General features: G+C 39.1%; 1 protein-coding gene and 1 non-coding gene across 7 annotated transcripts in view; both read right to left on the reverse strand.

The window, feature by feature from the left end:
- The window catches only part of GNPTAB (N-acetylglucosamine-1-phosphate transferase subunits alpha and beta), an 86,042-nt gene that overhangs the window by 6,228 nt on the left and 64,531 nt on the right, over nt 1-15,283 (reverse strand). For 5 of the 6 annotated variants that reach the window (XM_001155334.7, XM_063787020.1, XM_016924048.4 and 2 more), the window contains 8 exons: nt 15,005-15,208; nt 13,119-14,221; nt 10,479-10,678; nt 10,042-10,261; nt 8,947-9,060; nt 6,493-6,578; nt 6,133-6,231; nt 2,294-2,461 (listed from right to left, as the gene is read on the reverse strand). In XM_001155334.7, the coding sequence (XP_001155334.5) occupies nt 2,294-2,461; nt 6,133-6,231; nt 6,493-6,578; nt 8,947-9,060; nt 10,042-10,261; nt 10,479-10,678; nt 13,119-14,221; nt 15,005-15,208 (2,194 nt within the window). Of the gene's footprint in view, nt 1-2,293; nt 2,462-5,164; nt 5,488-6,132; nt 6,232-6,492; nt 6,579-8,946; nt 9,061-10,041; nt 10,262-10,478; nt 10,679-13,118; nt 14,222-15,004; nt 15,209-15,283 lie in introns of those variants that run through there. The other variant, XM_054663464.2, reaches the window with a different exon arrangement.
- LOC112205100 (U6 spliceosomal RNA) lies at nt 14,325-14,428 on the reverse strand. The gene has a single exon (XR_002938961.1). It is a non-coding gene; the product is annotated as a U6 spliceosomal RNA (small nuclear RNA).

The following is a 15,283-nucleotide window of genomic DNA, read 5'->3' on the forward strand; positions in this document are numbered from 1 at the left end:
TCATGACAAACATCTAAAAAAAAATCTCTCCTGGGGGTCCATTCTCAAAAGAAAAAAGTCTAATTCAAATACAGCCTTTCACAATCTATTTTCTCGACACAGGACTCTCTTACACCTCTGTGCCTTTGCACATGCCATTTCTTCTACCAGGAATGCTCTTTCTTACATGGAAATGTCATTTTCATAATTCAAAATCAAGTCCAAATGTCACCTTCCCGTAACAGAATCAGCTGGTCCTTCCTACGTACACCAGCTGCATTGAACTCTTATTGCCGCCCTCAATATACTGTATCACAATTTGCCTGGTATCTGTCTCCCTGGATAGACTGTGAGCATCTCAAAGCCTGGTACCACATGCCTTTCATCTTAGTATTCCTAGCACCTGGCACAGAGAGGCAAGCAAAGGGTCAAAAATCTTCCTAAACTGAAAGATAAAATTATCTTTATAATTAAATGTTGGCAATGGCAGTAGAATGAAAGATGAAGAAAACTTATAAAGCAGCTTTGGAATATAGTGGAATGTGCAGAGGACTGGGAGTCAGGCTGGATCAGCCACTTGCCAGCTACTTCAGCTGGAGCAAGTTACTCAACTCACATTACTATGTTCTCATCTGCAACATGGCAATAACAATACTTTTAATTGTAGAGAGTAAATATCTTGCCCAGCACAGTGTTTGGCATACAACAGGTTCTCAAGAAAAAGGGTAGCTTCTCTGACGGCAGTGATGATGATGAAGCACACTTAGTAGGTGTTGTAGGCCAGAATCTGGGGAATGGGCTGTCCAGGTTCATACGCGGGCTCCCCCATTCAGGAGCTGAGATGCCTTATGCAAGTTACTTCCTGTTGCTGTGCTGAGGATAAAATGGACCTACTACAGAGTTGTTAGAATAGTTAAATGAGAATGTGCATGAAAAGCTTAGTCAAGTACCATGTTACAGTTAAGTTAAAAAAAAAAAAAGGCCTTAGTAAGGTATTGTTACTTAAACACTCAATATTGCTAGTGATTATTCCCACAGTAGATACTCAATAAATTAGCTGATTTAACAAATGTAAGAATGAAAATTAGGGCCGGATACGGTGGCTCAGGCCTGTAATCCCAGTACTTTGGGAGCCTGAGGCGGGAGGATCGCTTGAGCCAAGGAGTTTGAGACCAGCCTGGCCAACCTGGCAAAACCCTGTCTCTACTAAAAATAACAAAAATTAGCTGAGCATGGTGGCATATGCCTGTAATTCCAGCTACTCGGGAGGCTGAGGCATGAGAATCGCTTGAACCCAGGAGGTAGAGGTTGCAGTGAGTAGACATCATGCCACTGCACTCCAATCTGGGTGACAGAGCAAGACTGTCTCAAAACAAAACAAAACAAACTGCTTAACCCAATCCTTTACTCATTATAAAGTTTCCTGGTTGGTTATAAAGGCTAACCAGATAGTCTGGTTGTTGAAGTACTGAATGAAATGGCTCCTAATACGTTTCCAGGTTTACACTCCACTATTTCAGTATGAATTCTCCAACTAAGCTGGGCTAGCCCCCAAATTGCCCTGATCATTCCCACCTCCAAGCTTTTGCTCATTGTTCCCTTCTCACCACTTCTGAGATTCTGCCTTCAGGACTTAGTTTAATTCATTTTCCCCAAAGTCTTTCACTATCAGCTCAGCACATACCGACCTCATGTACCTCTCATTTTATACTAAACAATCCCTTCACTTACACATTGGTCAACAAACAGTTGAATAAATGAAGTTCCAACTAGACTGAAAGAACCCAGTTACACATTTTTTCAACTCCCTTAAAATGCAAATAAATGTCTTTCAAATATTAAACGCAATAAAAATTATAACTATACATTTTACAAAGAAATTAAAGAGCAAATAACACGTTAAAGAAATTTTGGCCGAGCATGGTGGCTCACACCTGTAATCCCAGCACTTTGGGAGGCTGAGGCAGGCGGATCACCTGAGGTCAGGAGTTCTAGACCAGCCTGGCTAACATGATGAAACTCTGTTTCTACTAAAAATACAAAAAATTAGCTGGGCTTCGTGGCACATGCCTGTAATCCCAGCTACTCAGGAGGCTGAGGCAGAAGAATCATTGTACCCAGGAGGCGGAGGTTGCAGTGAGCTGAGATTGCGCCATTGCACTCCAGCTTGGGCAACAAGAACAAAACTCCGTCTCAAAAAATAAAAAATAAAAAGAGAAATTTCATTAAAAAAACATTTCATCACTAACATATAGATACATATGCATGTATACACTCACCCACACACATGCATATATAAAACATGAGAATTTACCATTCCTGCAGCTCATGCATATGAAGGAAACGGTTTCGATACTCTCTTGGCAGCTCAAATTGGGAAGGTATGGGGAACATGGATTCATAGAAGTCCCTGAGAACAGCCTTCACTGTCTGAGCATCTTTATGATTGTGGTCAATGTTGTCATTCAGGCAAACAAACTTCCTGAAATAACAGAGAGCCAGGGTTATTAGTTACATATGGATAATCCTGACCTAACAAAACAAGGATGTGGATTCCAAATATATTTTAAATGGACTTATGTCCCAAGTTGGTGTATTTGCTGATATGATTCTCTGGGGGAATGATATTCTATAAAATTTTTCTTTAGATATTCCTCATGTATAAAACAAGAGAACTAGGGTAGATGGCCTTTTAGCTATGGGAGTAAATTAATTTAATGACTTCCTTTTAGAGTGTCCTGAATTAATTGTTCAATAAATGTAGTTAACTGACTAGAATATTTTGTTGGCAGCTAGCAAAGGCAATCAGTGGCCAGGCATGGCGGCTCACACCTGTAATCCCAGCACTTTGGGAGGCAGAGGTGGGCAGATCACCTGAGGTCAGGAGTTTGAGACCAGCTTGACCAACATGGCGAAACCCATCTCTACTACAAATATGAAAATTAGCCAGATGTGGTGGCGCGTGCCTGTGGTCCCAGCTCTTCAGGAAGCTGAGGCAGGAGAATCGCTTGAACCTGGGAGGGAGAGGCTGCAGTGAGGAAAAAAAAGAAAGACAATCCGTAAGTACCTAAAACCAAGTTCTCTGAAGGCCATGCATGGTGGCTCATGCCTATAAACCCAGCACTTTGGGAGATCAAGGTAGGCTGATTACTTGAGGTCAAAAATTTGAGACCAGCCTAGCCAACATGGTGAAACCCTGTCTTTACTAAAAATACAAAAAAATTAGCCGGGTGTGGTGGCACGCCTGTAATCCCAGCTACTCGAGAGGCTGAGGCACTAGAATTGCTGAACTCGGGAGGCAGAGGTTGCAGTGAGCAATCTTTAGATTGCACCACTGCACTCCAGCCTGGGTGATAAAGCGAGACTGTCTCAAAAAGATTAAAAAAAAAAAAAATCAAAACCAAGTTCTCTAAAATGATAGTTATATTACAAAGAAAAATCATGTAAATAATTGAGAGAGAGAGACAGTGCCTTATAGCTATATATTATATGAATTTGATAATTTCTGCTTACTATGTCTCTAACCAAGCTGTAAGATGCTACAGTTCTGGCAAAAAAGCAGATTACAGTGGTGCTTCCTTGCTTGTTTCAAGTTCCTTTCAAGGCAAAGGTCACTAAACTAAGGGCCCATTAAAGTGGCTTGTAGGTAGGCCAATACTTTTGAAGTAGATTCGCCAAAATTAAAAAAAAAAATCAAACAAACCTGATAAAGCCTTCAGATCCAACTACCAATTTATGGGAAATACAAGAGACATAGAAACTTGTTAACTAGGATTCAATCAGAGAAGGACAAAGTGTAAGATAGCTATAGAATCTATAATCAGATTTCTTCATATACACATGCAAAAAATTATACGGTTAAAAAAAGAGAGATGGAGGGAAAACCCATAGATTTAACTTCAAACCAACAAACTTAAAAACCAAAAAAACACATAAGTCTTTATGAAAGTTAAGAGGAGTGAAAGGTGTACATTGACAAAGTAGTTGGTCATATTAAGGAATCATTATTGATTTTTTTAGGGTGATAATGGTATTGTGGTTATATTTTTAAGAATCTTTATATTTTGGAGATACATACAAAAAACGTGGAGCTAAAATGATACAATGTTTGAGATTCACTTAATATTAATCAGGTAGCAGTGATGGAGTGGGTGTGTTTAGATGAAACAAGGTCAGATAGAAACGGAAGTAAATAAATATAAATCACTTGTCTTCCTTCTGAAGAAGGAAGTTTTAGTTGTAGCCTACACTTCTGAAGAAGACAAGTGAGGGGTATGTGAAAGCTCATTCATCTTTCTCTAAACCTGGAGACTGCTTTAAATTAAAGGATACTAAAGAGCTATGTCAACCTAATATATGAGCCTTGAGTGTATCTTGGATTAAAAACAAACAAAAGAGGCAGAGAACAGCTATGAAGGGCATTTGGAGGCAACTGGGGAAATGCTGAAGACAGGCTATTAGATGGTATTATTTAACCAATGTTAAAGTTCTAGAATGTGTTAATGGTCTGTGGCCTGATGATGAAGCCATCACAAGCAGAGCTAAGAAATTCAGAGAAAAACAAAGCCTGGAGATTGTCTATCCCAGACTCCCTGTTAATGGGATAAACATGTCCTTAAAGCTGAAGTCAGTCTGAAGTCTAGTTTTCCATGCCTGACTTAAAATAAGCCTTCGTCGAAATAAAACAAAACAACATAAACAAGGGTTAATGATAAAATCTGTTCAGGTACACAAGAGGCAGCTGGGCCTGGCAAACTGTGGAAAAAGCCTGGCTTGCCATGTGTCTTTTTACTAAACCCCTGTCCCTTTAAGTACCATGAAAATGTCTATGAATACTCTAACCCCTAACTTTCAAATTGGTACAAAGACCTAAAAGTATAGGCTACAACTAAAAACTGCAAATTCTCACATTATTACTACACATGACGGAGAGAACTCATCAAGAAAATGGGGGAAGTCTGTACTCCCATCAAAATTGGTTCTTAAAAGCTAAAGTTATTTTAAGAAATTAAACAGTACACTTCAAGTGGAGGGAACAGCATATGCAAAGAGGGCTGTACGCTAGGTAATTATTATTGTAGCTTATGGTTTGCTTGGCTTGTGGGAAACATTTTGTAAAAAATCAAGTATTTTACTGGATTACTGAAGACACTAAATAGGTGTTAAAGGTATTTTTATTTTTTTTGAAAATTCCAATTTCTTTCTCCTTCAAACGAGAACAGGATTTGTAGAAAAAATATAATGGCTTTAAAATGTCTGTAAGGTTCACATCTTTGATTATTTATAATTAAAATCCTAATTTCAGTGAGGTAAAACTAAAGACCTCCAAATGCATTTAAAAGACCCAGAAATTAAAAATACTCCATTTTAGCTGGGTGCAGCAGCTCATGTCTGTGGTTCCGCTAGTCAGGAGGCTGAGGTGGGAGGATTGCTTGAGCCCAGGAGGTCGAGGCTACAGTGAGCCATGTTTGCATTACTGCACTCCAGCTTGGACAACAGAGTGAGATCCTGTCTCAAAAAAATATAGTTTATATGCCAGTGTCTTTATTTTCCAAAGAAGTTGATGAAACATCTATTTCCCACTAAAGTTAAAAACTCAAAAATGCATATTTTTAGCACATTTTATCAAACGTGCTAAAGTAACAGTTAAGGGGCTAGTAAAGAAATTGTTAAGACTTAGGTAAACCTGAAAATTTATTCATCCCCAAAGGATGGCTGGAGTATACTGGATTAAGGTTCACATTTACGGTAGCATTCCTTTTTCCTCAAAAGCTAATCTGAACTTTACTTTGAATTCCATCTAAACAACTGTTCTGGAAGTACCTTTCTAGAAATGCCATAATTCTAAAAAGGCATTTCTAGAATGTCCCAGCTGCCTGGCCTCACCTCCCCACAATGCGATCTGTCCCTGGGTCTCTCTGAACAGCTTGTTATTAATAGAACCCAGTTCTTCGAAGTTCGGGCTCATCCCTCTGCATGGGGGACCCTACCTCAACTTGCAACTCCTATCTCTCACTCAACCACCAGCTCCAACACTGCCTCCACTGTTAGGCCTTTTGGTCTGTTCCATACAGAAATAAGCTACTCCCTTCTTTCCAGTCCTTTTATTCAGGTTTATTTGCATAATTAAAAATTATATATAAAAATCAGTACCTAGGGTTTTTTCTTATGTCATCCAACTGGCCAACCACATGAGAAACGTTGGTACGAATCATTTTAAAAGCTATTTCTTCTTCTCCCATGATTTCAAACCTAATTATCAAAACATATTTGAAGAGTTTAAATAATTACATGGATATAAAAAATAAAACTTCAATAGAAAATACATTTTTTAAAACCGTAGTGGACTCAACATCCACAAAATAACTTAAACTTTTAATACTACTACAGCAAACAATCTCATATAAATTTTAGAACAGTGCTTAATAGACAAAATATTGTAGAATTATAAAAAAGCCAGACCTTTGTGATTACTCTTATACTAAACAAAGGGAGTATGCGTGTACTACTTACCTGTATTTGTTTTTGTCCTTATATGCTTTGTGGATTTTGTCAGTTACTGGTTTACAGTTTGTTACTAGACTTTTAGTGACCGGTGGCTATGAGAAAATATAAGTAGATCAGATATCACATCAGAGCTGAAACTAGGGCAATTTAGTCCTACTCTTAGTTCTGATTCTTAAAACTTTGATTCTATGCTCTCTGGAGGTAAGAAAAACACCAACTGTGACTACATATACATCTTTTTCATCTTTAAGAACATACTGGCAAACAATTACTACCATTTATATAATAGAGTTTATAATGCATTTTTCACAAACCAAACCTGAAGTACTTTATCCTATTGGATCATGGCAAAAACCCCAAATAAACTGCTGAAGTACACAGACGAGCTGCTCTTCTGTTATCAGCCTGACTGCGTACCAGCTCTGTGTGAGGCGTCTGGTGAATTCCCGACCCACAAATAGTCTCATAGTCTCATTTTTTTTTTTTTGAGACGGAGTCTCACTCTATCGCCCAGGCTGGAGTGCAGTGGCGCGATCTCAGCTTACTGCAACTTCCACCTCTCGGGTTCAAGTGATTCTCCTGTCTCAGTTTCCCGAGTAGCTGGGATTACAGGAACCCGCCACCACACCCAACTCATTTTTGTATTTTTAGTAGATACAGGGTTTCACCATGTTAGCTAGGCTGGTCTCGAACTCCTGACCTCAAGTGATCCGCCCGCCTTGGCCTCCCAAAGTGCTGGGATTAAAGGCATGAGCCATCGCACCCGGCCAATTTTTGTATTTTTTAGTATAGAAGGGGTTTCACCATGTTGGCCAGGCTGGTCTTGAATTCCTGACCTCAGGTGATCCGCCCACCTTGGCCTCCCAAAGTGTTGAGATTATAGGCACGTGCCACCGTGCCCAGCCCTAGTCTCATTCTTGACCTGCTGATTCCTATCTGCTAATCCCACTGGAGCAAGTTCCTTTAAGGCTGATACCAGGTCTTACTCCTCTATTTATCTCAACTTTATTAATTTGGTAATGTTAAGTCTTAGCACATTTAGAGAATTGGCTTTTAAGTGGCACATATCCATATACTAACCCATGCCATATGCTAAACTAATCTACACGTGATAGGCAACACTCATACTATGTGCTCTGATGGCTGCTATGCTGACCTCTTTCACCAATGGCTGCCACTTGTCACACTGTGTCTCCTCATGAGGGAGGAGGTGTCCTATCTGCAGTCATTATTTATACATGGCTTGAAGATTTCCAAGATAGTAGTTTTTAAAAAATACCCTTCATTCTGATTATGAAAGCAAAATCTACTCATTGTAGAAAATATGAAAAACTCTAGTGTACAAAAAGGATATTAAAAACTACCTGTGATTTAACCTACTGTCATTTCTGTTGTCTTTTGGAGTATGTGTGTTGTATATGTACTTAGAGGATTTTTATAGTTCAACTCATACTGTCTATATGGTAGTACCCATTATTTTCCCCACCTAATTTTATTATATAAGAATTTTTCGCTGGGTGCAGTGGCTCACGCCTGTAATCCCGGCACTTTGGGATGCTAAGGCAGGCGTATCACAAGGTCAGGAGATTGAGATCATCCTGGCTAACACAGTGAAACCCCGTCTCTACTAAAAATACAAAAAATTAGCCGGGCGTGGTGGCGGGCGCCTGTAGTCCCAGCTACTCAGGAGGCTGAGGCAGGAGAATGGCGTGAACCCGGAAGGCGGAGCTTGCAGTGAGCCAAGATAGCGCCACTGCACTCCGGCCTGGGCGAAAGAGCGAGACTCCGTCTCAAAAAAAAAAAAAAGAAAAAGATTACTTTGTGAAAAAGAGCCCTGAAAATAAAGCTAAAAAAAAAAAAAAAAAAGAATTTTTCCATTTATCAGTAAAAAATTAACAGAAAATAGCAGATTAATGGCTGTATTATATTCATTTCATCAATTCTATGATTTTCTTCACATTATAACTTCTCTGAAACTAAAATGTCTCTATAATCTACACTCTTTCAATTATTTCAGCCAAATGACATTCCAATGCAGTCATGTGTTAATCACCCACTGCCCCTACTGGTAAAATGGAGTAAGTGCCAGCATTAAAGCAATTCAGCTTTGATGAACGATGACATTCCATGTGATGAATATTTCCTTGATTGTTAAACCTCAGGATTGTTCTCTCTGGCCAATGAGAATACTCTGGGGCTATTTTCTGTCACCCTTAGTAAACAGGACATCCGCTTATGGAATATAAGCAACAAATCCAAATTACGCATCTATGGGGTGAACAGTAAGATTCCAAAGCAAGCTATGAATGATTTGGATTACCTGTGCTACTGTTTTGCAACAAAGACATATAAAACCATAGAGCCTGCTGCTAGTTCTGAAGTGCTATACAGAAATGCTGTAAGTAACACTTGATAAGGATGTACTTTCTGTTGTACATAAAAGTAACCCATTCCACTTACCAGGTTGGGATCATAGTAGGATTCCTGAGTTGGTGGAATATTATTTAGCTGCGTGATATCAGCAGGAAGCATTTTTGAGCAATTTATTAGCATGTGTTCCAGACCTGTCAAATCCTAACAAAGAAAAAGATGATAAATCTGTTATGCGCATTGTAAGTAATGACTGTGGTTTTAAAAATAAAAATTAAGTGAAAGCTTCCAAAAATGGTTTAAATGCTATCTTCAAAGAGAGTCTGACTATATGATTCTTAAGATAAAGGCACTCTAAGAAGAGCAGAATGAGACAATGCCAACAAAAATATTTCATCTTCATCTCAAAGAACATTCTGGCCTCTGAGATACCCATTTACACAAGGTGGTCCAGGGCTCAGGAGAAATCATGCCCTGCAGCTAGATTCATCTGGGTACCTCCATTAGTGAGTTTCCTACTCCTGGGACTAGAGGATGCCATGAAGGAGGGGCTAGCTGAGATCTCCAGCTAGCCACACCTGAAGTCCTAGAATGAATATACCACAAGAATCTCATATGCAGGTATGGTCTGGCTCTTTTCCAGACAATACAAGATCAATCCCTACTGAAAACCTGCAAAAAGTAATTTCATAAAATACAAACCCCAAATTTGGTTATAATTCTAGCACTAAAACAGACTAGCTATGAATACCCACAGTAAATATTAAGAATTATTTTTACTTGCAATAAATTAAAATACGTAGGGGAAAAAGAGACATGGTCAGAATTAAAATTTTCTTTTTTTTTTTTTTTTTTTGAGACAGAGTCTCACTCTGTTGCCCAGGCTGGAGTGCAGTGGTGCAATCTTGGCTCACTGCAACCTCCACCTCCCGGGGTGAAGCGTTTCTCCTGTCTCAGCCTCCCAAGCAGCTGGAATGACAGGCACATGCCACCACATCCGGCTAATTTTTTGTATTTTTAGTAGAGACGGGGTTTCACCGTGTTGCCCAGGTTGGTCTCGAACTCCTGAGCTCAGCTGCCTCAGCCTCCCAAAGTGCTGGGATTACAGGTGTGAGCCACTGCGCCTGACCAGAATTAAATTCTCATTTAAAACATCAAAAAGTTTAGAATAAGACAATACGACACCTGCAAACTTAACGGCAGTTCGTGAATTCTGGTAGCCAGTGTTCGGATTTCTCTGTCAGACAAGACACCAGATTGATCTGTATCAACTTCATCAAAGACTTGAGATATATTCAGTGGCTGCACTGCACTCATGAGATAATAAAAATAAGAGAAGGCAAACTGCATATCCTCAGAATGGCGCACTTTGTGAAATGACGTCTTGTCAAATTCTTCAGGGAACCTGTCCAAATATAACATATTACAAACTCTGGATATTCAAAGTATGTACCGTATCTAACATTTGCAGAGATGGACTTTTTTCTTTCCCACTTAGATAATACCTTTAACATATTAGTCATCAAATATTAGAGCTATAAATTTAGCATGGTAAATATGCACATTTCAAGTAGCCTTAGTTCTGAACACAAGCAAACAATTCAAACACGAGCAAGACTTACATATCTTGCAGTTCTTGCATAACAATCCGGTCAATCATGTGAGGCATGTGAGCAGGGACTTTCCGCGATGTGAATCCAAACTTGCTATTTAGAATTTTATTTACATATCTGAGGGAATCTGCAAATGTATCTTTTAGTTGCCTCCCAGTATTTTTGCTATCAGTGAAGTATGCCAATTGTGTCTTCAATGACTCTTCTTCCTGAAAAGAGAATTCTACATGTAACTCAGCATTATGTTTAGTGCACAAGTGTACTTTGTTACAAGACATTTTATATAATGTGGTAATAACTAGTCACGAACTCTTCATTAAGAGCAAATGAAATACATGTTAACAGGTCACTTTAAGGATCTAAACTGGACTTAGCAGGACTAAACTGGATTTCAGTGCAAGTATCACCAATGTTGGTTTGAGAACAACAGCTGTACGATGGAGATCTACATAACAACAGTCACATATGGAGGGTATTCTTCAAGGACTGGTCACTGACTGTGAGATGTCAAAGCTAATTCAATGCAACATTTAGAAAATTTATGTACATATACATTTGATAGTACTTTCAATATCAAGCTATTTCTGCAGGTGATATCAAATGTGCAAGTCCTTGAGTTTTAAGCGCAAGGACTAGAAACAAATTTGGTTTCATCTTATAATAGTTTTAATATTATAAAATCAAAACCAGTCAGAGGCAGAACTAAATAGGCAAAGAAAATTGGCAAAGCATTCAAACACTTTACAGAAATATTTTTGCTTCTCAAACTGATAAAAATAAAAATGTAAGGAGACTGATATTAACTGGTGTTGGTTAGACTGCAGTGAAACAAGCACTGTTGTATACTGTTTGTGGAAATATGAAGTGGTGCAACATTTCAGAAAGACATATTTAAAGTTTATACCTGCTAAGCTAGTAATTCTACCTGCAGAACTAAAACTCACTGAAATGTAAGATATATGTACGAGAGTATTCACTGCAACACTATTTGTAATCACAAAACATTGGAACTAACCTGCAGCCATTAAAAAGAATAATGGCACTGGCATGGGTATAAATAAATAAATAAATAATGGCATTTGCCCACATACTACTACATCAAAAGGCAACTGCAGGGAAATATATGTAAATTTACACTATACATATATTTCTCTATATATAACTATACATACATATAGGTATGTTTGCATAGCTATAGAAAAATACTGGAAGAATACCCATCAAACTATTAACAGCAATTATCTCCGGGAAGGAGACTGAAGAAGGAAGAACTTTCCTTTATTTACTGTATATTTTTGAATTGTTTGCAAATTTTACTACTAGCCTATAATGCTTTTGTAAATTAAAAAAAAAAAAAAAAAAGGAAAGAGGCCAAGCACAGTGGCTCACGCCTGTAATCCCAGCACTTTGGGAGGCTGAGGCGGGCGGATCACCTTAAGTCAGGAGTTCGAGACCAGCCTGGCTAACATGGTGAAACCCCGTCTCCACTAAAAATACAAAAAATTGGCCAGGCATGCTGGCACGTGCCTGTAATCCCAGCCACTCAGGAGGCTGAGACAGGAGAATCTCTTGAACCTGGGAGGCAAAGACTGCAGTGAGCCGAGATCACGCCATTGCACTCCAGCTTGGGAAAAAGAGCAAAACTCCATCTCAAAAAAAAAAAAAAAAAAAAAAAAAAAAAAAGAAAGGAAAGGAAAGAAAATGGGGGAAACTGAGGAAATAAACATAGTCAAGAACACTGCAGTCCCTCACTAGACAATCTGTAAATGCCTCATGTGCAAGGCACAAGATACTTCCTAAAATGCTGAGGACATAGTTCCTCCTTCACTCTCTTTTCTCCCAGCCTAACACCCACTCGTGGCTGTGTGCCTTCACTATTCAGCCCAGACTGTATGATTTTTTTTTTTTTGGTCTGTCAACTCCCACCCCTTCGAAGGTCAGTCCACAGGGCACTTCCTCCTGTATGCCTTCCCTAGTACTTCTAGGCAGAGCTAAGGAGTCCTCCCTCTGAACTTCTTGCCCATATCTCAACACAGACACATCTCTTTGCTACAGTTTTCTCCCCACAAATTTGTCTTCTCTACTGGTCCCTGAGTTTCCACATGAGCAGTGGCTATGTTCCCGTCATCTTGCATTCCCCAGTGGTTAGCACCGTGAGAGCACTGAGGAGAGGTACAGATGACACCACAGCACAGTGAAGCCATGGTACAGGGCGACGAGCAGTCCAACTTTGAGGCTTGGCTCACACTGATTTGCTGTTATAATGTTGGGGAAGCGAATGAACTTAATCAAACTTCAGGGTTTTTCATCAGTAAAGCTGGAAAAATACCATATCTGAAATGTCAAGACAAGACAACATGCCACTTCCCGCTCTCCTTCCTCCAAGTACGCCCCTGGCTAAATCCCTTACTCATTCACACTTGGGCTGTTTCCTAAACTACAAAATGGGGATAGCAATAATAAATACCTTCATATGACATTTTTTATTATTAGGGTTATTGGGTAAATTAAATGAAACCATGTAAGAAAAGCATTTAGTTCCATGGCCGGCACAGGGAAGTGCTGAATAAATGGTAGCTATAATGATATTATCATGAGATTATTTACTCTTCCTGAGCATGAGAAAGAATGAGGCTGGATGTTACTTACATCGAGAAGATCTTGGAAATACTTTTTTTTCTCCCATGGCAAAAAGCCCAAGTAACTATCTGTGTAATGCTGCAGCTTTCTTCCAAGTAACACTTCAGTAACGCCTATGTGATTTTCACCATTTTCCTCCATTCTATTGTTCTCTTTTTCTTTCCCTGTGATTTTCTTTTCTTTTGTCATCTGGCTTTCCAGTGGAACAATCAGAGATGGGGGCTTTTCTTTTGTCACATTTCCGCCTATGGTTTTTTGGGTGTGAGTTTCCAATCTAAATCTTGCTGTGGTCTCCAAGTCCAGGGGTGGATTCTGACCCTGGTCATGACCATTCACTTTTACACTCACTGCAGGAAAAGTCAACCTCTGCAATCTTTCAGACACTCCTAAGCTGTTTGGCAAGATGCTTTTATGAACCTGTTTCTCCTGTGGAGCCACCAAACTGTCATTTGTTTCATCTGTTATTATAGCTTGATTTTTTATTTTAGCATGCTGTGAGTTCATCAGAAATGATCTCAGCAAGGCTGACTTGGACAAATTGTATCCTTTCAAAGTGATGTCTCCATGTTCCAGTTGCAAATCCAAGGTATTGAGACTCAACTGGGCATCTTTTGGAAGGAGTGAAATATTTACCAGGGGAATTTTCACCTCTTCCTGGGCTCTCCTTGTTGAGTTAACATCATGTCTCTTAAACTTCGGGAAGCGTTTTTCTTTGGGAATATCCTCAAAAAGGATTTCCGCCTCTGGAAGAAGTGTTACGGGACTAACTAAATTTTCGTAACCCTTCTGGGCCGTAGAATTCAGTTTTGGTCCCTCCCTTGTGTCCACCTCCACTGTTATCTGCATTTTGAACTCTTCATCGTTTGTATTTTGAAACGTGAGATTAAAATGTATTGTGGTGGCATTCATTCCACTGTGCATTATGAGGTGGATGGTTTTCCACTTGTTGGCAATAGAAGCATGTCGAATTATTGGATTGTCACTATAGGCACCTTCAACTCCTCTTTTGGCTATTTCTGCAAAGCTGAAATAAGGCAGGCATTCACCTTTTGGAATAATATAGTGAGTCTGGTTTGGGAGAAGGATCACTTTATACAATTCATGAAAATGATCTAGAGGAAAAAACAGAAACATGATTTTTTTTTTTTAACTGGGCATTTTTCCTTTGTTTTCCTTTAATTCTTTGAGTCTGAGTTTTCACTTTCTTTTAAAAAAAATAATAGGGAATGCATCATGAATTTGCATGTCGTCCTTGTGCAGGGGCCATGCTAATGCCTAAACTGTTCTAATTTTAGTATATGTGCTGCTGAAGTAGGCACTGAGTTTTCACTTTCTAAGAGTGACTTTAATTTCAAAATAATCAGATATCCTAATACAACAGTTACTGGTATAGGGCTTATTTCACTATCTGAGGCAGTCACAATAATTACCATGAAATAGTGATCCTGACTCACTATAGAGATATGGCATGGTTCTTAACAATAAATTACAATAATCAATTTCCATCTTTTTATCCATTTGAAAAAAACTTTCTGCCAAAACAAACTCCATTAATACGCTATCAACAAAATCCAGTGTTTGAACCATCTTTATTTAATGAATTATTGATATCCTTTTCTGTTTCCAAATTAAAACTTCACCACATATTTTCAGCTAAGGTAAATCTGCTTGGTCCAAACAAAACAAAACAAAACACTAGACTGCAACAATAACAGGAAAAGATCCTCTTCAGTGATTTATGTTGTTCTCTTACTTTCATAACTAGTTTGAATGCAAGGCTGGTAAAGGGATACACAGAGAATCATTATTTTAAATAACAAAAGCCATTCAAAACTCTCTCTACCTGTCAAGGATGTTTTATGCTCCCATTCTTATTTGTTTGGCAGTAAACATACCTTGCCCACAGTCGCCAGCATCAAACCCACAGGACAAGACATTGCACGCTTGGTCACAGAACTTATCAGCGAGCCAGGAATTCGCACATCCCTGATTACAGTAAGAGACACTGTTTATTCCTCCACCAAACTGCCAGGGCTGTCCAACTCCAATACTCCCAGTACCTCCACCTCCTGCAATATAGCGACTCCCTCCACTGTTTCCTGTAGAGCAGAGGAAGAAGAGGGATTCTTGCTGTAATTACAATTTTGAAAGACAGTTCTGGACTGGGCGTGGTG

This window comes from Pan troglodytes, chromosome 10 (assembly GCF_028858775.2).
Source record: "Pan troglodytes isolate AG18354 chromosome 10, NHGRI_mPanTro3-v2.0_pri, whole genome shotgun sequence".
In the NCBI taxonomy this organism is placed as follows: Eukaryota; Metazoa; Chordata; class Mammalia; order Primates; family Hominidae; genus Pan; species Pan troglodytes.